Source organism: Lissotriton vulgaris, chromosome 4_1 (genome assembly GCF_964263255.1).
Source record: "Lissotriton vulgaris chromosome 4_1, aLisVul1.2, whole genome shotgun sequence".
NCBI classification, from domain to species: Eukaryota; Metazoa; Chordata; class Amphibia; order Caudata; family Salamandridae; genus Lissotriton; species Lissotriton vulgaris.
Genome location: NC_141691.1, coordinates 394,037,454 through 394,065,159, shown reverse-complemented (window position 1 = coordinate 394,065,159; position 27,706 = coordinate 394,037,454). Strand labels below are relative to the sequence as shown.

The following is a 27,706-nucleotide window of genomic DNA, read 5'->3' as shown; positions in this document are numbered from 1 at the left end:
TTACAACGAGAGCTCAGGTTAATAAATAAGTAGAAACACATCATTAAACAGAAGTGACAAGATATGGGGATGCAACAGTCTTTGTTGGTAGGAAGAGGATGCAACACTAAAAGAGCAAATCCAGAATTGTAATCCACATGCAGAGAAAAGACTGTTGATGTGTGAGTTCTGTGTTGTTCTTTTAGGTTTACAGTCTGGTCAGAGACATGTGAATAGTGGTCTATGTAGAATCATACACAGTCTAGTCAGTTAACTAGAGGTTGAAAACAAAGTCAGGGAAATAAATATTTGAAATGCTAACTCCTTGGTGCCAATAAGTAGTTTTTTTCCATAGCTGAGATTGCTGAAAAATGATGGCGATGTTGGCACAGATTTTTTGGAGTTTTTGCTGATTCTGGTATATTTTAGGTTTTTAACCCATATATGTAAGGAAATGTCTCTTTTTTGCTTTATCAAACCCATTTTGTTTAATTGACGCTGTTAGTTTTTTGGGAATTCTAACACTGGGACCTTGCTAACCAGGCCTCAGTGCATTTGCTCAGAATCCTAAAATCATGTTAAATTGGTTAAAATCCATGGTTGGCACATTCACCTTACCTATAAATCCCTAGTGTGTGGTGCCCCTGATGCTCAGGTTCTTTAAATTAAATGGCATTAGTGAACTACAGAACTTATTGTGTCACTACTAAAGTGGCCACGTAAAGCATAACCCTAGTCATGCCATAGCAACGTAGCAGCTTTAAAACTGTCATTCCGAATTGTCAAAATTACCCTTTTGACATGTCTAAACCTTCCTTTTAAACAGCAGTAAGGCTCCCCTAAGTAGGCATTAAAAGCCCTAACAAGGGGTGTATAGTATTTAAAAGTTGTATCTATGTATTTAATGTTCATTATATGTCATAGAGTGAAAAATGCCTCAAACATATTTTTCACTATAGAAAGGCAAGTTGTGCCAAGGTTCTTGGGATTACTTTCTTACACTTAATAATGCCAACTTCAGATTGGCACTGGTTACAAAAATACTTCAAGCACTCATTTTCCTATTCACACAAAATACAACTCAATGCTAAAGTTACATTTTGTCCAACTATTTCAGGAATAAAGACTATAAATAGTCAATATTTGTCTGCCTAAATCCTCTAGAAGCCTTTTCAGAGGTAATACCCAACTGTCACTAGCAGCCTGATGGCGCCCTGCAATGAGGTGTGAATGGCTCCCAGGAAAGGCAACAAAAAGACCTTGGGCGTGAGGAGGTGTGACCTCCTCCTGTCAGGATGGCCTGGGGAATGTCCCCACCAAATGCACAGGCTTCAAAGGTGCAAACCCTGTCACAGGCAGAAGTAACTCACACCTAGGTCTGCTATTTCCATTGTGGAGGTCTACAGGATGGAACCAAATCAGTAATGGGAAAAAGCTGTTCAACAACTGGTTTGCAAGAGAATTTGTCAACTCCCTAGAGACACCTCAGAGCTCTGCCATGAGGAAGAAAGGTTCTGCCATGTTGCATTGTGGCAGAACAGTGCATTGTGGGATTGTAAAAACAGAAGTAGTATGCTGTTTTTAATACGTAGTGCAGGTAATGGTATAGGATCAAAAGGTTAAACCAAAGTGTGGATATTTAGGATGGGCAGGAGAAGTGTTTCCTCCTTTCAGAAAAAGACCCTCACACGCCCAGCAAGCTAGGTGTCTTGCTTCATCATCGGGTCTGCTCCTTCCCGGCTCGGCGCTGCACTACCCGATGAGGTACCCGTGATGGGGCCTTCTTGGCGGAGTTCTTTATTCCTAATGCCGTTGGATGCAATGCGTGTGAGGGCCCTAGAGAAATGTATATAGTGTCGGTGGTGATAATGTGTAGGAATGTAAAAATAAAACAAGAAATAGTGGTCCACTCGAAACAATTTTAATGAGTTGTGGTCACTACCCTGAATAAAACCAGAAAAGGCGCACACTCTCACTCTAAGGTATGTGAGAATATGTGCTAGTGAAAGAAGTCATTGTTTAGGGCCAAACAGTCAGGAATTTATGTCAAATTATGTCATAGTAGATGGGGTTGCCTGTGAGAGAACTTTTTCCCTGTTGGTCAGGGAGTCTCATTTCCCACCAGAAAGTGCCAAGCATAAATGTGACACCCCTGGATATCTTCTGCAGAACACATCTGGACCTGTGGAATACAGAAGAAGGACTGTGCAAACTGTTGAACTTGTGGCAAAAGACCCCAACAGCGTGACCTTATCCCATACCCAGGACAAAGAAGTGGACTCCAAGGGTCAGTTGGCTGACCTTCTATTCAGCTATGGGGCCAAAAAAGCTGTAAGAAGCTTTCTTTTTTCACCAGTTTCAACTGGATTTGCCCTGAACCCTGGTGGCCTCTGAGAAAATGAGTCCTAACTGCCAAGTGATGCCTACAAGGAAAACGGCCTTCACAAAGTGGCTGTTACCATGCATTACCTTTATCATGCATCACTCATCCATTACAATGCATATGTTTTTACCACACAATTTTTTACCATAAATATGCCTTTACCACACATGCCTTTACAGCAAAAATGTAAGTATTATATATATATATACCAGCAGCCCGCCCCGGCGTTGCCCGGGGCAGAAGGGGGCTGGGGGCAGCATCGCAGCAGGAGAGGCCCAGCAGAGCGGCCGGGAGCAGCAGAGCGTACTTACAGTGTTTCCTTGCTCCGGCTTTGTTGGTCCTGGCCGCTTCTGCCCACGCTCATGTCCGCTGTTTCCCCCGGCGTCCCGACTTTGAGGAAAAGACTTCCGAGCATTCATGGCCCCGCCCGTTTCTCCGCCCGTCCCTCGGTGCGCACCCGCGGCTCTTTTCCGCTGTTTCCCCCGACGTCCCGACTTTGAGTAAAAGGCTTGCGAGCACTCATGGCCCCCGCCCGTCCCTCGGTGCGCACCCGCGGCTGCTTCACTTACCTCAGCCGCAGCTCCTATCCGTGCTGCTGAGTTTACCGCTCCACTGCTCCTCCGCTTCTTGCCGCTCCTTACCGCTTGTCCGCCGCTCGCCGCTCCTCCCCGCCTGTCCACAGCTCCTCCCCGCGCTCATGTCTGCCGCTCTTCCTCTTGCTCCTGAGCGCCGCTCCTCCCCGCGCTCCCGTTTTCATCACACACGTCGCGGCCGGCGCTACTTGCAAGAGACTACTTTTTTTTTATTCCTAAATTTTTTAAAGAACGTATAATTTTTATTTTCATATAGCCTATGTCCTTCTGCTTGCCCTGAGGTTTCAAAGATGTCTTGGGTGTTTGGATTGGTGGTGTGCTTTTCGAGTTTACCTAGCTCAAAGGACACAGTTCTCTCTTTATAATAGTAGTATAGATATATATATTTGTGGCTCTCCTTTGTGACCAAAATCTTCGATTGGAGTATGGTGGTACTAGAGGGTATCATTTGAGATGTCATCGATGATGTCATGAGTGATGTCACTGACCATGTCATGAGTGATGTAATATGTGACGTCATCAGCAGTACATTGCGGGCGTGCGAGCTATAGTTAGCTGAACTAACTATAACGGGGGAATTTCAATGGTTTTGTATGAGTGAAACGTCCAGCTAGCTATAACATGTGTGAAACCTATGTTTTTTTCAGTGAATGTTTAAGTTTTTTTAAATGCTAATTCTTAACTATAACGTGGCTGAAACCTATGGTTTTTTTCAGTAAATTTCAAAGGTTTTGTACGGTTAAAATTACTTTTCAGGAACATTAGTGAGCTCAAAGATGCTGCACTGAGGTCTCTCCTGATAACAGGTGAGTAAATCGGAATTCGTAGTTCGGCTGATTTTAGAGGAATTTTTGAAAGTTCCAAAACTCAACACTTAGAAGAATTTCCAAGTGAAACCAGTCAATGTTAGCCTATGGAAGGAAATTCAAGTTACTGTAACTATGATTAAAATTACATTTCAGGATCAGTAGTGGGCTGAAAGATGCAGCACTGAGGTCTCTCCTGATAACAGGTGAGTAAATTGGAATTCGTAGTTCGGCTGATTTTAGAGGAATTTTTTAAAGTTCCAAAACTCCCCAGTTAGAAGAATTTCCAAGTGAAACCAGTCAATGTTAGCCTATGGAAGGAAATTCAAGTTACTGTAACTACGATTAGAATTACTTTTCAGGATCAGTAGTGGGCTGAAAGATGCAGCACTGAGGTCTCTCCTGATAACAGGTGAGTAAATCGGAATTCGTAAGTTCGGCTGATTTTTGAGGAATTTTTTAAACTTCCAAAACTCCACACTTAAAAGAATTTCCAAGTGAAACCAGTCAATGTTAGCCTACAGAAGGAAATTCAAGTTACTGTAACAGGGTCAGTAGTGGGCTGAAAGATGCAGCACTGAGGTCTCTCCTGATAACAGGTGAGTAAATTGGAATTTGTAGTTCGGCTGATTTTAGAGGAATATTTTGCTCAATAGTGAAGGAAGGGGGAGGGGCCTGAGGTGATACAAACACGCCCTATGGCGCGTTTTAGGTTAGGGAATGAATTCCTCCTTAATCCTGAGGTCCCCTGTGAGCAAACTAGCCCACCAGGTACCACCAGTATGCACCAGGGACCTGTGATGCAGAGAGCTGTTCAGAGGGCACGCCCCCTTTATACAACGCTCTGCAATGCAGCTCCGTGGCGCTTACTGGAGGTACCTGTTGGACTAGATGGACCTTAGGGGACCTCTGGATTGAAGATGAATTAATTCCCCAACTTAAAAAGTACCACAGGGCATGTTTACACTCATATCACCTCAAGCCCTGCCCCCTACCTTCACCACAGTGCAAACGCGCCCGTTGCGTGTTCTAAGTTGGGGGATTAAGTCCCCTTGCATACTGGGGGTCCCTGTGGGCCAACTAGCCCACCAGGAACCTTCAGTATGCGCCAGGGGCTGCATTCAACAGAGGTGTAAAAAGGGGCGTGACCTCATTACACCTCTCTGCAACGCAGTCCCCTGGCGCGTTTGTAGAGGGGTAACTAATTCCCCTTGCATACTGGGGGTCCCTGGGGGCCAACTAGCCCACCAGGAACCTTCAGTATGCACCAGGGGGGCTAGTTGGCCGTCAGGGGACCTCATGATTCAAGTGGACTCAATCCCCCAACTTAAAACATGCACGGGGCGCGTTTGCACAGTGGTGAAGGTAGGGGTGGGGCCTAAGGTGATATGTGTGTAAACACGCCCTGTGGCGTGTTTTAAGTTGGGAAATTAATTAGCCCAGCACTGACCCTGAAAAGTAATTCTAAGCAAACTTACCAGTAACTTGTATTTCCTTCCATATGAATCCATTGTGTGGTTTTCACCAGAAAAGTTTCCAAGGGTCGATTTTTGAAATGTACAAATATTCCTCTAAAATCAGCCGAACTACAAATTCCTATTTAGTCACCTGTTATCAGGAGAGACCAGTGCTGCATCTTTTAGCCCAGCACTGACCCTGAAAAGTAATTCTAAGCGTACTTACCAGTAACTTGTATTTCCTTCCATAGTAATCCATTGTGTGTTTTTCACCAGAAAAGTTTCTAAGTGTCGATTTTTGAAACGTACAAATATTCCTCTAAAATCAGTTGAAGTACGAATTCCGATTTACTCACCTGTTATCAGGAAATACATCAGTGCTACATCTTTGAGCCCAGCACTGACCCTGAAAAGTAATTCTAACCGTACTTACCAGTAACTTGTAGTTCCTTCCATAGGAATCCATTGTGTGGTTTCACCAGAAAAGTTTCGAAGTGTCTATTTTCACAAACTAAAAATATTCCTTAAAAATTGCGGGTATGACTTAAACGCATTGTTTCGACTGTATACAGGAGATGCACCCATGCTGGATCCAGGATCCACCACTGAGTAAGAAAAAGTAACGTTAACACTACTTACCTGATAAGTGAATTTCCGCCTATTGGATAACATTGGTGCTACTATGTGAAAAAAATTCTGTGTCAACTTTTAAAATACATTAATATTCCTTAAAAATCACTACTGTAACCAAAACGTTTTTACTCAACTGTTTACAGGAGATATCCCAGGACTGAATCTAGGATCTAGTTTTGAGGGCTAGAAAAGTAATCCAAAAAGTAACTAATTGCAGTTAACTAGAAATTCACATTGAGCTCAATGTTGCATTGTGTCTGAAATTGTGTTGCGCATTACAACAACTGTAACTACTGTACTTAAAAGTCTATTGCCTATTTGCAAAGTATTTAAACTAAAGTAATTCATTCTGAGAAAGTATATTTTGTAATGTAATGTATAATGTAATTATAATGTAATTTAAAAAATAAAATATCTCAAAATAAATATTTTAAAACATTTTTGTAAATCAGTATCAAAAAAAAATATATAAGAATTAATACATTTAAAAATTGTCATTTGCAAAACCTTTGAAATTCACTGAAAAAAACCATAGGTTTCAGACATGTTATAGTTAGGAATTAGCATTTAAAAAACCTTTGAAATTCACTGAAAAAACCATAGGTTTCAGACATGTTATCGTTAGGAATTAACATTGAAAAAACCTTAGAAATTCACTGAAAAAAAAACATAGGTTTTACCGGTGTTATAGTTAGTTGGACATTTCACTCGTACAAAACCATTGAAATTCCCCCGTTATAGTTAGTTGTACTAACTATAACTCGCGCGCCCACAATCCACTGCTGATGATCTCACATATTACATCATTCATGACATGGTCAGTGATATCACTGATGACATCACTGATGACATCTCAAATGACATCACTGATGACATTATCCAGTGAATGTGGTTTGGTTCGATATTTAAATAAATACTATACATATATCTAGCAATCTGCTTTGAAGACTGAGTGCATGTATAAGTGTCTGAATGGAGGATTTAGTAGCAATGTGATTGACTGTCTAAGTGACGAATTTAAAGTGTCTCACTAAATATATGGGGCAGTGATTAAACTTTGTGAATACAGAAGCAAAATACAGAGAAGAAAGATCCATTTAGGTTGATAACTACCTATTTGAGTGGAACAGGGATCTTAAGAACAGTCCTTAGAAAAAATTGGAATCTATTACGGATGGATCCTTTTATTGGAATGGATTTACCAGCAGGTCTGATGTTGACTTTTAGAAGAGCTTGAGCTCTAAGGAACACGCTAATGAGCAGCCAAGCATGTGATGAGGGATTAGCGCTTTGGCCCATCCAGAGCATGATTTATATTATGAGGATGTGCATTAAATCATATTGATATACGGCGTAAATGCCCATTCAGGGCTTTATTTGCATAAAGGTTTAATTAATTTAATTTAACCGAGGAGGTCGTAGTTTATATGTATATACATTCAATTTAAGACTATATATTGTGGAGGTATTTATTTCTGCAACAGCATTGTATATTTGATTTTCATGCCGGTTTTCAATGTGTAAATATGGCGCTACCATTGGAATACATGTGTTGGTCCTTTGTTTGTGTTGATGCTGATAACAAACAGGAAATATGGTCATTAATAAACATAAAATATGGCCGTTTCTGGCGCGCCCTCATACTATCGAGGAAGGCGACTGCCGAAAATGCGTGTGGTGCGTTTGAGGGTCAAATAAAATCTATCGACTCTCCCTCGCGAGTGCTGTGTCTTTTTCCAATGAGGAGAGGAGGCGACTAGCGGTATATTGGCGGGAGCACCCCCCGCACAGCAGCACCCGTTCATGAGTGCGCGAGTTCGGTGCAAACGAAGCTATCCGATGGCCCGGCATTTTGCAAGTCACCACAATAGTGATAGAACCCAACTTAGCTTTTTCAGCTTAGACTGCATCCCTCAAGACATCAGGGGTGGAGATTTGAAACGGAGACTTAGACGTTTGGAGTCATGATATATTATCGACCTCCAAACTAAGTCACCAGGAGGACTCAACGCAGGGGAAGAGCTATTATCACATCTATGAACACGATCCCCGAATCCTGAACTGTATCACTGTCTGAAGTAAATCTACACCTACATCTAAATGCTTTTAGAAATCAATTGGTTTACAGTTCAACCCCCTAGAGTATTTGACATAAGATTTAATCTAGTATGGTTATGTAACCTTGGTTAATCTAATTTAGCCATCCAGGCCTCAAGCATTGCCAGTTATTCGAAGATTATGGGGTATTGAGAATTTGAACTGTTTATCAGGGCAGGAATTTGATTAGTCGAGCAATAACTCTGATGCTGATTTATGATTTTGGGTTTCAAATCTGGAGCTGAGTAATTGCCCATTCAGGGCTTAATGTTTAGATACTTTAATTAATTTATTCTAATAAGAAATGATTAATTGCACAGCTATGCATACATTGCTCGAGAAAGTTTACTTTTGCATTGTAAATAGCGTGATTTCATCACTCCAAGATGGCGCTTTCATTTGTTTTATGGTCCGTTTTTCATTTCATTGAGTTATGCCTTTATTTGCTTCCACCTTGCCGTCGCCAGCTGACACTGACGAAGGCAAGTGCTGAAACGCGTCTGGTTTTGATTGTGTTGCGCTAAATAAACCGTACTTGGTTTAATCTCTGCTGTGAGTGCCGATTTGTTGCCGGTTGCAGACCTGCGGAGCTTTAATATATATATATATATATATATATTTTTTAATCCAAAGTGCTCCGCAGCATTGGAAACGCACTCGACATCATCCTGCCATACAGCATAAAGGTGCAGCTTGCATCTCTGGGGCATCGTTTCATTCAGGCTGCCAACGCGTTTCGAGGTCCACCGACCTCTTCATCATGGGCTGAAACAAACTACATGTGAAGCCTCGCATTGTGATTTTCGGCTTTAATTAACATATTTTGTGACTGCCCCCAGTGGGCGTGGTTCCATATGTTTCAATTGGTTTCTGGGACACGAAGTCCGAAATGCGAGTATCAGTGTTTCTTTGGTAAGTTCAAATGTTTCGTTTGTTAATTAATTCAAGTATTCCCTTAGTAGGCTGTGTCCCAGAGAGCAGGCTTAGTGTTGCATAGGAGACGTGCTGATCCAGTCTTGACAGTTCAAAACGGCAGCCTCGCACAGCCGGATATCGTTGTACCTTCCAACTGTTCGATGGTGCAGCTTCCCACGGCCGGAACCGCCGTGTAGTATTTTTTAATCCAAAGTGCTCCGCAGCATTGGAAACGCACTCGACATCATCCTGCCATACAGCATAAAGGTGCAGCTTGAATGAAACGATGCCCCAGAGATGCAAGCTGCACCTTTATGCTGTATGGCAGGATGATGTCGAGTGCGTTTCCAATGCTGCGGAGCACTTTGGATTAAAAAATATATATATATATATATATATATATATATATATATATATATATATATATTTTTTTTTTTTTTTTTTTTCCTGCACAAGACGATCACCGCCGTCGCTCCAAACACGTCCCGGGTACTCTCGTCTCGCGGTGGTGAGCCGCGTAATACTGCTGCACGCTCGCTCACATCAAGGAAAGCAGACGGCACTCGGAGCTGGATACTTTTTGGTTTATTGACAGACCCCCGTCACCCCTTCCAAAGACAAACGCGTTTCGCCGTAAAACGGCTTCTTCAGTGTCAAATGTGAAATTTGATGTGAGCGAGCGTGCAGCAATATATATATATATATACATGAAAGTGGAAACAACAACAAAATGGTGGGAACACAAGTCGTTGCAGAAATATGAAGAGGCTGGAAGGATTCCAAGTGGTCTGTGTATACTTCTGGCCCCAAGTATCGAAAACCCAAATCCTGAAATGCTCAAAGAATGGGGAGAAAATAATCAGATAGCATCGATGAATTTAGTCCCTATTCTAATAAAGTATGCCAACATTGATGGAGAAGCCTTGTTGAAGGAGATTGAACAAATTAATCAGGAACTTGCCAAAAGTGATGAACAAGAATATATCACAAAAGCAAAAAAAGAAATCCAAGAGAGAATCAAAAAGCAGGAGGATAAAATCAAGTATCGAAAAGCTAATACATTTGTGAGAGATAAGTCAGATTTAGGAGCAAGGCCAAGTTTTCACATTTGCATGGAAATACGATAATGTGAAAAGGACAAGAATGAACAAGGTGTCTAACATCACAAGTACAAGCATAGCAAGAGAAGAGGTCATTGAAGAAACAACCTCAAATTCAGACCAAAACTCTGCCATCAGTGAAACCAATTCTGAGGGAAGCTCGACCTCATTAAATATGCAAGGCACCATGAGTAAATGGAGCTTTGCAGAAGAAATAGCTTTTTAGTCTTAGACAGGAGACAAACCTTAAGACAGTGAAACCTGATAAAAACAACAGAAAATGCAGGAACAAAAGACGACGAGCGAAAGGGAAACTAAGAAAAAGGAAAAAACAAGAAGCGTCAATGGCGCAGGATGCGGGGTAACAAAACACAGTAGTGAATCTGTCTAATACAGTCTTAAGCAAAGCAGAGACACAGTTGCTAGCATTAGGCTTATCATTCTGCTCTGAGATGAGTTTTGATTACGCCAATACAAGAGTGGATGTATTCCAATTTATTAGAAAGTTAAAATTAAAAACCTTTTTTACTATCAAGGAAGGTAACACTCAATCCCACAGTATGGACAATACTAACATGTCCAATGACAATCTTATAGCATCTGATGCTTCTACACTTGCAACACTCTATGAATTAAGTAAAGAAAGCGATATGGACAGACAAATACAATCTGAATCGGAGGTGGATTCCAAACAGGAGCAACTAGAGTCTCTTAATTTTGTCAAATCAAGTGCAGGAAAAAGGCCATTTAGACCAAAATCAAGTTTCATGCCTTTGATGCCCAAAGATGCTGTGGACATTTTTCATGACAGAATGATCTCAAAAATCTAAATTATCAAATGAAACAAAATAAAGGAAACATTTGATATCATGATGTTCAATACAACCAGCTAATGCAAAAGCTAAAAAAGAAAAATTAGTTGGTAATAAACAAATCTGATAAGGGCGGCAACGTCGTAATCTGGTCAAAAAAGGGGTATATTCAAGAGGCACTTTACCAACTCAATAATGCTGATTGCTATGAAAAAAAAGAAATGAAAAAATACAACAAAGCAAAGGATGGCCTCCAAAAAGAGCTTTTGCAATGGAAAAGAAAGGGTTTAATTTCAAAAGATGAATTTACATTTATGCATAATGAGTGGCCAGTACTTCCAACCATGTATTTAATTCTAAAAATACACAAACAACGTCTACCTGTTCCAGGACGGCCAATTATTTCAGCAATCAAAGGCATTAGTGAAAATATTGCACAATATATTGATTATTTCCTCCAAGATCATGTTAGAAATCTGCCTACATACATCAAGGACACAGGTGATTTTTTATCCAAACTCGAAAAATTCACATGGACAGAGGGGATGTTGCTGATAACTTTGGAAATAGAGTCCCTATATACAAGTATTGATCATGACGTGGGACTAGCAGCAGTTCAATATTATCTGAACACCAAACCTTTAATGAGTTACACATAATGCTTTGTTGGTTGATTTGATCAGATGGTGTGTATTTAATAACTTCTTTATATTTGGCAGAGAACTCACTCCTTCACTATTCGAGCAACCACCCCAAAGCACAAAGGGACAATGTGCCCTTTGAAGAATTCCTAAGACTGAGACGAAATTGTTCCAATCTGGACGATTTCTACAGACACTCTGAGAACATGACAAAAAAACTCAAGGAGAGGAGCTACCCCCACAAATTAATTAAAAATTCCCTTAAGCGGGCAAGATTCTACGACTGAGACAGCTTGCTCGATCAAAATAAAATTCGTAACATAAACGATCTAGACAAAATAGTTTTTGTAACTCAGTTCTCACACCCAAGCAATCAAATTAAGAATATTGTTAACAGGAATTGGTGTATTCTTAATTTTAATCATGAAACCAAACTCAACAAACCATTGTTTTCTTTCCGCAGAAATAAAACCCTACGTAACAGCCTAGTTCATACATACAAACCACCTATGGATACACAACGAACCTTGACAGGGCCAATACCCTCAGGCAACCACAAATGCGGGACTTGTTCGGTATGTCCGCATTGCATTGCAGGCACCAGTCTGGAATTTAATGGGAAAACCTTAACCCCCAGAACATTCAACAACTGTAGGAGCCAAAATCTGGTTTACCTACTGGTCTGCCCCTGTAACTTGGGTTACGTGGGGGAGACCAGTAGAGAACTTAGACTCAGAGTCCTTGAACACAAATCGGCCAAACGCACAAACAAATGCAATGCATCTTTAACAGAGCACTTTAAACAGAAGAATCACACCTGCGATGACCTGCGTTGGTTCATTTTAGAGAAGGTCAGGACCACCAGACGAGGGGGTGACACTGACAAATTGAGAAACACCAGGGAACAATGGTACTTTTGTTTCCTCGACACCATCCTCAAAGGCCTAAATACCAGGGAGGACTGGACAAAATGCATCTATGTCTCTTGAGTCAATAGTCCATTTCTGTAACCTTGCCCCAATCAATCGAGAGGAGAATCACTTAAAGTAAAAAAAAAATTAGGGTGTTACATATTTAACACCACATAAAATGAACCGCACAAACCCCTTTTTCTGTTGCCTTGACCTGAGTATACACTTAGCAGACCATCATATGTTTCATTGCTCTTTCGAGTAAGCATTAAATACACCTCCACCCTTAGTCATGTGAGAGCCACTACGCGACCGCCTCAGACACTCCCCAAAAAATAATGGGAAACAACGTTCTCATTTAACCCATTTAAACTACGAGTTTTGGGACATTCCTTATTGATAATAAGCCCTCCGCATTTTCAAATCTTTTAATAAACACCTCCCGTACCATAGACGGTTTCCCATAGTATCACTACACCAAAATATACGGAATACAGTTCTATACCTTGTTCTTGGGACCGAGTTACGGTACTTAGGAATTATATTTTCTTTTTCCCTCCCGCATATCCCATCGCACTGTCACAATTCCTTAGTCCACGATCAAATAAATAGCTGAACAAGTGTCTATAAATACATTTGCGTTGAAGGTGTTCCATACTACGAGAATTATACATCCCGAGAACTACATATGCGATTTTTAGGACCTCCGCACAACCATTCCTTCTGAGACATGACCCACCTCTATGATAGACTCCCCTGACCAATCGGAACGCACTAGATTATGACCAGCCAATGGGGAGACAACAATACAAGCCTGAATATGTTAATTCCGTGGCTTCTGTTAGTATCGACCTGATTGGCCAGATTTCAGACCAATCACATGCCAGATTGAGCATTTAAAGACGGCGCCTTCTTTCCTCGGGCATTTTCCGTGGAACCAGAGAAGCAGGCAGTCCTTCGTGATACAAAAGGTAAGCACCGCTATTAGAATAGGATGTGAGGTGATAGCGGCAACTGAACTAAGCAGAGTATACTTAACCGCTAAGCCCCCTTTTCTTTATCGACTCCTAGGAAAAGAACCCCATAACACGAGGACATGACGTTAATGCCTCTGGTTCTGCAACTTAATGATTAACCGTAACCAGAGAAGTGAGCAGTCCTTTGTGGATAATTAGGTAAGCCTACATAACTTGGGGGCAGTATAGAATAGCAACATGCTAATAACATTGTCCTCAACTGATCCACAGTTTATCTTTACATATCCCTTTACTTCCTCCCGCATGTTTAGAGAAACGGAGTCTAATACTGCAAGGACAAGACTTAGGCGCCTCTGGATTTTAATATTGTAAAAAAGAGCAGCAGCACACATTGGGCACAATAATTCTGAACTGACTGTATGCCCACGTACCTATATCAACAGGTATGTCCAGCCTTTAGTAATAATGCTTAGACAGCCTTTTAAAAAAATCACGTTTAAAACTAGAAATATATTAGTGCAAAGATCCCACTTTCTCTTATTTGTATCCTATAATCTTTTAATTTACAGGAGCACGATATCGGTAGCATGATCCACATATACAGTTTTAATAATTTGCGTACAAAAATGGAATAACATAGAAATCCAATTCAACCCTTGTATACGGACCTCAAGGTAAACTTTTTTTCCAAGTCATACAAAAGTGATAGAATAGACTTGAGTGTCCTAGGTTCGTCAATCTGGTACACGATTGTTAATGCAAATTTATCACAACCTTTATCCCCATACCCTAACAGTTTGTGCCCCTATAGAGAACCTTGTAATTTTCTGGCCAAGCAGAACAGCTCCTCCCCAAAGGTAGATGGCCTAAAAAATAATAAACTGTTAAGAACTTGATCAGTTTTCCCTGAGGAACTAAGATTATAATCGATTCCCCCATATGCTTTCTGAGCAAGCAGAATAGCCCCTCCCCGAAGATAGAGGTATATAGAATAAAATAAACTGTTATAAATTATATTAGCCTTCGTTAAGGAACTATGAATACAATCGATTTCTTCTCATGTATGTACCAGAACTGTTGATCCATTGTTTATGATACTGTAAGAAGACTTATAATGGGTTGTACAGCGAATGTATCCTTCTCTTTCAGTTAATAAAACAGCACACCCTGAATAACCAATCTGTTAGTACAAAAGATACTAGAAAAGTCTATATATATGCACAGCCATGTACCACTTGTTACAGGTCAAGTAGTCAATTGTGTTTTGGATGATAAATGTAAATCACCATGTACTTATCAAACCTTATTGTATGTTCGTTTCTCTAGGGCAATTATATTGACCCCAACACCTCGACAGAAACTAAATGGTGTCTTGATAAAGGTGGACAAAACTTTGGAAAACCACCGAAACGCGTAGAATCTTCACCCAGTATAATTCATGATCTCGACATCTCTGCTGATATACTGTATTATAGTGTACATAGCTTAGGTGTTTACAATAGAGTCCGAATATACAACCAGTATTGCACAAATTCCATGTCTTACAGTCCTTTCTGTCCTTGTGATTCAATCTTGCTGGCCAAAATTGAATGTCAAATAACCGTTTATTGTTTTACCTGTGTTGAGCGGGTTCCATTTGGACCACTCTTCTTTTAACATTTGTATATCCAATAAATTGTAAGAATTCTTTATATTTACGTGTATTTTGTAATTGTTTTTTTCTTGACCCTCCGGCTTTTCCTATTCAATTATGCTCAAGGGAACACTTTGTTTTACTAGAGAACTGTAAAGACAAAATCGTGGTGTGGACATGGCGATAATTCATATCCAACAGCGCGTCATTTTGGGCAACATCATAGCAAAAATGTGGAAGGCTTATCGTATTTTGTTATTGATGCAATCCCCTTTATTATACGAGAAGGAAATCAAGAGAAAAAATCAAGAAGGCTAGAGTCATGCTACTTATTAGAGCTCAACACAAAAATGCCAGGGTGTTTAAATATGGAAGAAGACTTCCATACACATTTATAATATTGATAAACCACCAATGTAACTTCCTTGAAATCTCTCTGTTTTTAACTGATTTTACTTTTTTTATCGGCTAATTTTGTGATTAATGTGCACTTTATTAGAAGACAATTTGAAATTATGAGATTTGATGCACTATTTCTGCTTTAAAAGCCCACTTGGGCGGAACCACAAAAGCTCTCTTGATAAACCCACTCGGGTATAATTGTTGAGTAAAAGTGAAACAAGAATTGTTTATAACTTTTCCACAGTCAGAGTTACGATTTGATTATGGTATTCAATCTTAAAAATATTTTATGATTGGAATGAATTGGTTGAAATTCTATTGGTTGAAGAGCGTTTGGAATTGTCGTATTCATTATACAAAAGAGTAATTTTGTATATCAGCAGAACAGGCAAGTCTGTATTAAGGCTGTGTCGAGGTGCGAACGGATTGACAAACGACTAGTCTGTCTTCGCTTACACTTAATTTGTAGTTCTCACATGATTTTTCACAACACAAGGGTTTAAAAAGCAGTTGAAAACGTTATTAAATTGTTGGCGAGCAAGCCTGCTGTGCAAGTGAAACACGTCCTATATCAGCTGACAAATAAAGAATACTGGCTTGAGACACAGCTTTGTAATCCATCCTTGTGCGAGGAGATCTGTTGATATATATAAATACATATATATATTTTTTATATATATGTGTGTGTGTGTATTTCTATATGTATGTTAGGGCAAGGACGTTTTTAGGGTTTAGGTTGGGGGAAGGTTTTTGAGGAGCAAGGTTTTTTTTATGGTTTAAGGTGGGTATGGGTTTTTGGATAGAAAGTGTATTTTTAGGGTTTAGGGTGGGTATGGGTTTTTGAGTGGCAAAGGTATTTTTAGGATTTAGGGTGTATATGGGGTTGGGGACTGATAAGGTAAGATATATATATGTGTATTATATATACACACACCTATGTGTATGAATGCGTGTGTGCAAATATATATATATATATATATATGTATACACATATATAGGGTTTATACTTACCTGTAAAATATTTACATTTTTACTGTAAAGGCATGCGTGGTAATGGCATATGCATGGTAAACATTTTCTCTGTAAAGACTTGCGTGGAAAAGATGCATGTGTTGTAATGGACACATTGTAAAGGCATGCGTGGTAATGGCATGTTTAATTCCAATATATTGCTGCTTATAAGGTCCTGGACCCTTGGCTGGTATTAGAGTTTACCTCTCTGAGTCTAAAACACATAAAACTGGACACACAGAAGCTTTTCAGGACGTTTCCTCTATAGACCCAGTGGAGACAGGGACTGACGCTGAAGACAAAGCCACCAACGTCGAATCAGCAGTTGGATTCAACTCACTGGTTTCCACCACTGAAAGAATTTCGACATCTAAAAAAGTTTTTAAGTCTGAACATAGAGGAACTTTACTGAGACCAGCACCAAACAACATCTGACCGCCAACGAGACCTTCCTGGGTGTGAATTCCAGACATTGACTAATTGGAGCTTCCAGCTGTTGACGATGACAGAACCAAGTTTCCTGCACATCACCAGGCTGCCGTCATTGAGCCCTTCTTTGCACCCAACCTGCAGCCTGACCCATTGCCAAGGACGTATCTACAGAAAATCTTCTAAATCAGAATGTAATTGTTCCACTGGGGTAAACTTGGGCCCTCTGCATGACCATGAGTAGCCTGTTGTTTGCCTTACCTTTTGACTTGGGTCCAGTATAGAGTGCTCAGATAACTGCTATTGGCAGTTTGCTCTTTTAAGGAGCTTTTTAGGCTTACAATTCAGAAAATCATATCTCTAGTTCTCTACATCCAAAGTTCGTTTTGGTGTCTATGTGTTCATTACATTTTACTCTATTTTTATATATTTGAGCAGGGTTTTTACTTGTTATTGTGTTGTTTGTTCAATTTTTTAAAACAGTTTTGGTACTAATACATGCTTTTTACATGCTTACTATGTCAAACCTGGCTGTTCTGTGCTACAGTTACTAAAGGTTAAGCTCAGGTCTAAAATATTGAGATGTAACTGGACGTGGTAGGGAATTGTGACATTATTACTTAGTGAGGACTCACACTCCCTTCAACTATTAATCCCCTTTCTCACAATATGCATATCAACGTTTCTAAGAAGAAAACCCACACATGTACACAGCATCTTTGGTTTCACACTTCTCTCAACAGTTCTCTCTAGATAGCTACCTCACACAAAGGAACATATTCTCCCTGTCTTAAAGATAGACATAGTAAAGGATTTAGTTATTCTAGGTTCTGGGATCAGTGACACAAATCTGCCTCTTCTAGACAAACCCTCTAAGCATAAGCAGTGTAGTGTAGGTGTTAAGAACACTGAGAAAACATATGGTAAAGGAAGGTATAGTAAAAATGCACTTGTTCTAAAGACTGCATAGTAACAGCATGCATGGTAAAGGCATGCGTTTTTCGGACATACAACCGTTTCTGCTAGTTCTTCACACTTATACTTACTTCTTCTCTAATCATAATTTAATTTTCCTTCAGTAATTGACATTTAAGAACCCAGAGCTGGGATGTAGCCTGCGAGAAGGCTGGCATAACTCCTAAAAAGGTTCTCCTGAGGTGGAGAGGACGTAAGACATGGAAACAGATATTTGATACTGACACATTTAGTGTATATTATATTTTGACACATTGAATAAAAATATAAAGGAAGGCCTAGTAAAACCTCATTGTTGCCTTCATATATTGAATAGAATGTTTAACGGAAAGTATTTAACCAGAATGGAACGGGTTAGTGATTTGTGGAATTTAATAAATGCTACTGCAAGAGGTGGTGGATTAGTACAAGAAAACTAAATGTGACTATCAGAAAACATTCATGACCATTGGTCCTGTTACAAAGGAGTCGTTGGAAGTTTTTCATAACCATAATTCAAGAAGAATAACGATGATGACGTCAAGAGTATATGACCTCCACCGGGTACATTGTAACTCCCACAATCCTTTTTTTAGTGACTGGGTCAGCTGATTTTTCTTGTATAAAGTATGAGACTGACCTAAGCCTGAAACAATAATTTAAGATTATCTATACTCACGATAAAGCTGAACCAAAATAGATCATATTATCGCAAGCTTTGGCGAAGTACGGTGACAAAGGGAGAGAAGCAATCATTGGATCCTTAGACTGCCAAATGTATAGTGAGGGATTGTTTATTTTAATATTTACTTGAAGCTTGAAAATCAACAGACCGACCATAGCTTCGCCTAACAATTCTCCATTTTATGCCAGAGACCTTCATTAGGTGATTTGTGGCGCTATCCAAAAACCTCAAATAAGTTCATGTCCAAACTGCTGCAGCTGAGCATGGGTATGAACTGAGATGCACTGAAAGAGGTTTACAAAAATATATTAACTAGGAAAAAATATGCTTCATGCTGAAGAAAAGAGCAAGTGGATCCTGATGGTTGAGTGAGGCAAATGTAGTATGCTTGCAGCTACCTGGAAGTAACCTTCCTTCTGATAGCATTCATTAAACATTTAATTGAAACATGTGGCCACGCAGTAGCATCTGGAAAACAGGCTGATCATGTCAAGCTCAACAGTCAGGGGGATGAAGCACATCTCTATGTTAACTATTATTTACACTCTCACAACAGACTAACAAAATGGATCGGAGGATCCCATGAGAGGGTACTCACCTCGACTACCTCTCTTGTACATGTTAGGCTCTTTGGAATCTCCCATCCAGCTGTAGTCTGTTGGCATGGAAACAGGTCTCAAGTCACCTGGAAACAGCCCAAGAGCCAATTAAAGTGTACACTGGCACATGGTTATTGCTTTGATGACAATATGTTGTGTGCATAAGCCAGATAAGGAGTTTAATATCTCAAGTGCTGGTGCTCATATTAGCAGCTGTGCATAATTAAATGAATCCCTTATAAAATATGACAACTTCGGAATGGTGACTCTGCTGATGTGCTTAGATGATGGCACTTACACAATATATAAGAAATTAAACGACCGTGCCCTTAAATAGTACTGATAAGTCAGTGCACGCCATTCACACAACACAAAATACTGGACACCAAGACAAATGATCATGCATGTTCATGGCAGGTGCACCATACAGTCCTGGGAGTTGTCTCTCAAAGCAGAGCCAAATTAGCACTACAAATTAGCACAGATGACTGGTTGACATCTGCCACAAATTCAAGATAAATGTATTGGAGTTACTGCATCAGTATATACATGTAAAAGAGCTATCACAAAGAAATACAATTCACAATTGATTAGTGACGGTATGGCACGCAAACTGATGAAACCAAAAGAAAAAGGCAAAAATAACTTTGGCATTTCTTCTTAGCGCAGAATTGAAGGAGGACTTGGGGCAATTGATCACATACAATTGTACACACAATATACTAATGGAAATGCTATTGATATGGTTGTTGCTTCCTTGAATGATTTGGAGGGCTGTTCAGTCCCCATTACCACATACCAGAACTTGGACTTTGAACCTTTTATATAGTACAGGAACAAAGGGTAGTATGCACATGTAATATTCACGTAACAATCACATGAGATTTAGCAGCATTGGCATCCTTATATATAGGTCCCTAACAACTATGGGAGCAACGGATTATAAAAAAAAGTTTTACATTATAATTTACGGATTGTCGTTCCTCAGTGTGCCTCACCTTAATTATTAATAGGTGAACACCAATATTCGCTTAGAGGGATATAATATTTGTTGTTGTCCTGAAGAAGGTGGTTCTACTCTGTCAATCTACCGAAATGTGTCAACGCCCCCCCTGTTTTCTTGTTAAATTTGAGAGACAATGATTTTTAAGTGGAATAACGCCGAGAAATTGCCCTGCTGATTCTATCAAATTAACAAACTTTCAATGACAAATGTGTATGTCTTGATTTTTGTGTCTATCAACATAGCATATTTGTGATATTTGTGAACTATTTTTATCAAAACCCCAGACTGTTTTTTAATATATTAATTTTGTATAATTGTACAATTCGTTTTTATCAAATATTTCATTAAACAGATTTCTTATCATTGCCTTCTGGGTCCTTTTATGACTGGCATCGAGGAGTGTTTGATCGTGAAAGAAATGGAGTGTGGTATACCTGAATGTGTGGATTCCTCCAAGAGATGTAATTTGTTGATATATACTGAATTGTCATTAGACGACTGTGGGACTGATCTCTTTCAGCAGATATCTTGTTGCCTTTCTGGCACCAGAGCAGCCTGAATACACAGCTGTGGCAGTTTTTCCAGGCCTTGGGCACAATGTTATCCATACAGAAGATAGCATCATTTTCTTTTTTTGCATAGGGCACAGATCAGTCATGTGCGTTTCAGTATGACAGTGATAACACCACCCTTACACAAGATGTCCAACACGTGCACCAAAAAGATCCACCTCAAAGAGGTTTACTGTATGTCTAGAAATGTAAGGCATACGCAGCGTTTGTTCAAATACCCCTCAAATAGAACTAGGGTAAATCATGTTAGTGATTTATGTATGAGGATAGGGTACATCAAATGCATAGATACATAGTTTGGAGGGGTAACTCTTAGTTAGATCTACATACTAGCTGTTAGTAGGGTGCATCAAAAACACTGATAATACAGGAGCCAGAGGAGGTGAATGGCGGTTTTAGAGGAGTAACTCCCAGTTAGATACACACACTGGCTGTTGAGTGTCAATTTAATTGTGCCCAAGGAATGTCGTCAATGAGTCCTGTGATATATATGCCAAGGTGGAACACCCACCGCTGTTCTTTTTCAAAGAGGCCTCTCTCATTCTGGATCTGCTCAATCACAGTCCACTGCAGATCTTATATGCTGTGACCCATTGTCAAATAATGGTTGGCCATCTTGGTCGTGCTTTTCTTGCATCGGATGTTGCTCTTGTGCTCGCCGATCCGTATTTTAACCGGTCTGGACTCACAACGGATACACCTCACATAGCACTTACAATATTAAAGTGCTCCAGCGTAGTCGCCAGTGGCAGCACGCCCCGCCCCGCAGTGGGGCGGGAAGACCCCGATGATGAAGCATGAGACCAAGGGTCCTTTTGGTGTGTGAGGGGTATTTTAACAAACGCTGTGTATGCCTTACATTTCTAGACATACAGTAAAGCTCTTTGAGGTGGATCTTTTTGTTTGCTAAAACCTTGCATGGAGGAGGATGCATCCACCATAGTACTCTCATGAGCACTACCTCTTCACTCCCTAACCCTTGATTTTGATTCAACACGTGTACCAGCCTGACATTCAGTGCATGATATCTCTACTGGAATCCGGTTCATTTTGTTGCTTGCTCTGAGGTCTGGATGTCATCAGTTGGTGCTCTACATTACAGTTATCCTGAAACGTGTCTCAATTTCCTACCAGCCTTCTTGATACTGTATTTCCAGTTCATAGGTTTTTTCCTAGTTTTTAAATATTTCCTCTGAAGAAACAGGATCATGTTCTAGTTTCTCTTCTTTCCACCTTCACATTTTTGTGCTGAATTCAGGACTGACAGAGGGAAGCAGCATGCCATATTTTAGTTATAGCACACGGATTGAACAGTACATGCAGGGGAAAATTACCTAGGTTTTGCATCACCCTGGAGCCACGCAAGGGGGCTCAAGGGTGACTCAAGGGTGACTCAAAACCTAAGTAGGATTTATCAAGCCACGCAAGGCCACCTTGTGTGGCTTGATAAATCCAGAGTAACACAATGCAGTCCAAAGCAATGCTTTGCTTTACTCTGCCCTGGAAAGCTGTTTCATCCGTGGAACAAAGGTGTTCCCATGCAACCACCCATGCATTCTGAAGCATTTTCAGTTTTACCAATACTGGTAGACCTGGGAATGCAACCGAATGCTACACCTTACCAGGAGGAATAATGAGGAGCAATATCTTTGTTTCTACTCGTGACTTATTTCTATGTGTTCTGCAGACGGAAAATGCCTAAAAAAGATCGCTTTTGTGCTGGAAGGTGTCCCTGCTTGCACAAAAAAATCCTGCTTACAAAACAGCCCCCCCACACTATGGTGCAAGAGTGCCTGCATTAGTGCTAGGGAGCTCATTGTGCATCAGTGCTGGGAAATGACAGGAATGCATCATGCATTTTTAAGTACGGCTCATTCCTGCCCTTTCCCTATTACGCAGCACAGTGCAGCTAGGTGACCTGCTGTGCTGCGCTGCGTGATATCTTAGTAAACATGCTCCATAAATTTTGTGAAAGTAGCTCATCTTTTCTTCTAAAGCTATATTATTAAGACGATCTAATCGACTGGAGGCAATTTTAGGACTAGGAAATCCAGATGTAAGCCATAGTATCAGGATTTCCAAATAATACAATTACCCAGAATGGAACTCAATAGAACTCATTTACGTAGACATTCGTCGTCCTGAAACTCTGGAATTGGCTGGTCCCTTCTTACCCAAAACAAAATCAGTCATTTACTTCTGAAAAACGTATAGGAAGTGTGCCCTATCCTCGTTACATGAATTGTCATGATTACAAAAAGCACTTAAGCATTCTATTTCACTCTTGTATAATCTGGAGCTGATTATGACTAACAGTTCTTTCTTAGTAATATGAACCATATAATAACATTCTAAACAGAATGGTGGATTTATCAAATTATTCCACTTTGATTTGTCTTGTATAATTCATTTCCAAATAAAAAGAGTTTGGGTTAGTCACCAGCTAACTGCTGTACCTGAAAAAGTCCTTCTCACACAGTGAAACTAATTATGTACCTTTGCCTCAGCAACTCAGTATTATTCTACAAAGAAACAAGTCCAGGTTTTGAGAGAAATACCCATTTACACCAAAATATGTGATGGGGATAAGTCAGTTATTTTGTACAGATAGACAAAGTGTAGTTCGCTCATTCTTGTCGCCTTCAAAAACGATTTAGAACCCACATATATGTAAGGAACATTGATTACATGGTTTATTTTATGTTGAACTTAGAATTACTCTCTAGAATGCTTGCTGATTGCTGAATGATAATGCATATCTGAATGTTGTTTTTGGAATTTAAAAAGAACGCAAACCTAGCATTAGAGAAATTGAGAGCTATACAGCAAGGAGGTGAGACAATACAATATTTGACGCAATAGCTGGTTTTTGAAGAGGTGTGTCCTCAGTTCTTCACTGAATAATTAACGTAAAGATGCAATCCTGGGGTTGTAGCATTAATCTCTTTACAAAGCCACAGAACGGGCTGTGCACTATTTTTCACAAACTCCTGGGGCCTTATTTATGAAGGCCTAGCGCCGCCGTTGCATCACTTTTAACATGGGAAAAAGTGACGCACCGGTGGTGCAAGACTTTCTTAAATAAGGCCCCTGCTGTCTACAATGCACGCACTGACTCTAACATAATAAATAAGTTCATGGCCTGCAGGAAGGATCGGTTTGAAACACCTTGGGGCCCATTAGGATGGTGGGCGGACTTAGTCCGCCCGGCATCCTATCGTAACTGGGGACCGCCCGCCATAAGGGCGGGGGTCCCGTGACTGGTATTAGGATGTGCCCGCCACAGTGGCGGGCACATCCTGCATTGTTAGCATTGTGGCGGGTGGAGCACTCAGCACCGCCCACCACAATGTAAACAATGGAATGCAGCATTTGCCAGCCTGGCGGGGGCAATCCGCCCAAAATTGTGTGAACTTAAGATAAAGCATACCGCAATATATTTTTGATTGCCACAAGGTAGAAAGGTAATTCACATGTCCTTTCCTATTAATTAGTGGGTTGCTCACCCATATCCAGAGTCATTTTACTGTATATGAGTATGTTCATGTATTTATGTAACTGGACATATTTAAGCAAGCCTTAGTGGGATTTATACTTCATGCTACCTAGCTGGCAGATCAAATTACCTTGAATCAATAGGATCATCCTGGAGAACTTTAATTTCTCCTGGCAGAGGGAAGGGGTGGGATGAAATTAGAAGCACATTCTTGTCAATTAACTGCAGGATGTTTGCACGTGGAAGAAAGGGAGGAGAGCGTTGCCTTTGACTCCAGTCAGGTTTCTATGAAGTGTTAGGGGGATGAAACCCTAGGTAAGTGCATATAACCCTGCTCAGAGGAGACGTGCTGCCATTTTGCTTGCAGCCACCATCTTACTTTCTTTTCAGTGAAAGAGGTTAGGTAGCCTGGGGGTTCAGTCCTGGAAGCGACAGTTAGAGGGGGGGAGGATAATGATTTATCATTAATTTGGGTAAGTGACTCCCAGGTTCAAAAACTCTTCAGCTCAATTAGTAATCGCATGCACAGGGAATCAGATCTGAGAAGAAAGGAATCAGAGTAAGGGGTCAAACCAGCAATGCTGAAAAACTCCTCATTGGAGTGTAGGAGACTCATTCCTGACTTTTATTTCTGGGACCTTTGTGGAGTCTGTCTTCAGAACTAGTTGCACTGGGTCCCTTAGTCCATTTCCAGGCCCAAAGAGGGTGGACTTGCGATGGACCCTTGAGGAAGGAGGTCCCTTTGAACATTTTTGACTAGTCCTATTTATGGGTTCCTCAGGTGAGAGTACAGGCTCCTGTCGAACACTAAGGCACTCATCAGTTGGCTGAAAGCATAGGTGCTTAAGGGATGCAGGAAAGAGTTATGTCCTAAGGATGACAGGGTGCTGCTGACTGGAAGACCCCCAGGTCAGCAGGGTTCTCAACCTTGACAGGAACACAGGCCCATTTAGGTATGAGCTGCTGAGAAGGAGTAAGCAGCAATGCTAGAGGTTGTACAAAAAAGGTCCCAGCAACATCAGTTAAAATTTAGAGGTAAGAAGGTCCAAGTAACTTTATACTTGTGGCTGGAATGCTCCGCGAAGAGCCCAATGCTTAGGGCTCGAGAAAAGCCCAAAGAAGGAATCATGTGTGGTAGTTTAGAAACTGCATTGAATGCCCTAAAGTTTGAGGGGCACCTGCCACAGTGAGAAAATCACTAGCAGATTGCTGAATTCTCCCTGGGAAGCCAATTGCCATTGGTCTTCCCAGGGAATATGGAGTGCGTGCTCCCAAGTTGGCAAAATAGGGGCCCAGTCATTTCTGATTGTCCTGGGACCTTCAGACTGTGACTACAGCACATATATTTTGCTCAGAATTTCTCTGAATTTATGTATGAGCTACATACAGCAGAGCTTGAAACAATCAGCCGTGCTGTCTGTAGCTCTTTCACTAGCTAGAGAAATATTAATTAAAATGCATTGGCTTTAGATAGGGCAATCAATAAATAAACGGTGCCCAAATGAGTACAAACTTTTATAATAGGATCTCTGATAGTCACTAGCAAGGGGTGTGAAGAACAAGACAGAATAAAACAAGCGGAATATTGGAGAGTTTGAAAAGAGGGCAACTGAATACAAATACAATTTGGAAACAGAATGGAGAGAGACGATTATAATTGTGGGATTGAAGTTTGCCTTCAAAACATAAATATTATGAATACTTGAAAAGTGTGGCTTGAGCATTCATGAGTGTTAGAAATTGGGTTACTGGTTTGATTGTGGTGTGAGCCCTGGTCAAGCAGAAACCACAATCCTAGTCAGGGTAAGGCACAAGGAAATTCAAAATTAATCTGTGTTCAAGCCCCTGGTAACTTGGCACAGAGCAGTCAGGCTTAACTTAGAGGCAGCACATAAAGTATTTGTGCAACACTTTAAACAGTTAAACAGAGAAAATACCACACTAAAAGTATCCCACATCAGGTTAATAATGTATAGCTTTAATTAATAAATATATCAAGACCAAAATGACAAACAACAACATAGCACCTAAAAGAATAAAGCACCAACTGCGGCCATCTGGTCGCGCTGGACTGGGTCAAGTCAGGCCTACTGCGATGGAACACGGCTAGGATACAGTCAAAGCTTAGCCCCGGTGAAGTTTTATTTTCTCAAGTTTTGTTCCAAGAACCCCATCCCTGTTGGAGAAGGTCACGAGGAGCAAGGAGAGTGTTGTGGGTGGCAGCTGGAGAGGTCCAATGAAACAGGCTGCGTGTAGCTTCGAGTTGACATTCCACTAAGGGCTTCGGTGCTGCTGTGCGAAGAGGCAGACTGGCGGCGACTTCCGCTGAACTTTGGTGAGAGCAATGTGGTTCCAGTGCAAACGGGCACAGTTCGATAGTGAACAGGTCCGTTTGCGATTGTGAAGAGTCCAAAAGCTTGATTTCAAGAGCTCATGAGCGACACCAAGGGTCTAGGAACCAAGAGGCAGCACTTGGGGGTCAGGAACTCGCTAAAGACGGGTCCATGAGCTGGTGAGGAACCTTTTATGTCCCTGAGGCATAGGTGAGGAGGCCAGCAGACTAGCTCCTTGAGTCACTCTTGGTTACTGAGTTCAAGTTGAAGTTGCAAGTCCACTTCTTCTTCCCCAGGAAAGAGGGCAGCAGGTCAGCAAATCAGGGCAGCAATTCCTTCAGAGCAGCAGTCAAGCAGAGTGGCAGACCTTGTAGCAGCATAACAGTCCTTCTTCGTGGCAGAGTATCCACGGGCCCAGAACTGTGCTGAAGAGTTAGTGTCTGAGGTCCTTCTTTTATTCACAGTGCCTTTGAAGTGGGGAGTAGCTTCTAGAGGCATGTCTTTGAAGGGAACGGATGCCCTGCCTTCCCTGCCCTGGCTCCAGACTAATTAGAGGGACTATTCTGACCTTTGCATGGAGACATAGCACAGCCTATTTAAGTGTAAGTGGGGCTGTACCCAGCTCCGCCCTCCCATCCTGCCAGTGATGGACCATCCAGTCACACCTAAGCTCCCATTGTGTGTGGCTGTCTAGGAGGAATACACAAAGCCCAACTGTCACCCACACCCAGTCATGTGACCCAGAGAAAGGCTGTAGGCACCATATGTCTATAGTAGAAATATGGCAACATTCTAAATGTGGCATTTTCTGAATTGCAATTTAAAATCCGGTTTACCAAAAGTTCAGATTTTAAGTTAGGATTCCAGAGACACCAAACATGTACTGGTTATCTATTCCCATTTAGAAATTCCACTTATGAAATATAATAAGGTACCTCCAATGTTATAAGTTGAGAGAGATAAGCATTGCAGTAGTGAAAAACGAATTTGAGAGATGTTTCACTAACAAGACATTTAAAACTTAAAAGTACATGTCCAACCTTTTAAATACATTGCACCCTGCTCAATGGGCTGTCCAGGGGTGACTTATATGTTTCAAAAAGGAAGGTTAGGATGAAAGGTTTATTTTGCCAGGTCAAAGTGGCAGTTTAAACAGCAAACACAGGCTCAGCAAAGGCAGGCCTGAGACATCTTTAAAGTGCTACAAAAGTAGGTGGCACAACTAGTGATGCAAGTCCACTAGTAGCATTTAACTACCAGGCCCTGGACACATTTTGTGCCA

General features: G+C 40.8%; 1 protein-coding gene across 1 annotated transcript in view; it reads right to left on the bottom strand.

Moving 5' to 3' along the window:
• LOC147718790 (connector enhancer of kinase suppressor of ras 2-like) overlaps positions 1 to 27,706 on the bottom strand; it is a 1,944,591-nt gene that overhangs the window by 795,323 nt on the left and 1,121,562 nt on the right. Inside the window, exon 12 of the mRNA XM_086967239.1 lies at positions 19,017 to 19,103. Within this exon, the coding sequence (XP_086823365.1) occupies positions 19,017 to 19,103 (87 nt within the window). The remainder of the gene's footprint in view (positions 1 to 19,016; positions 19,104 to 27,706) is intronic.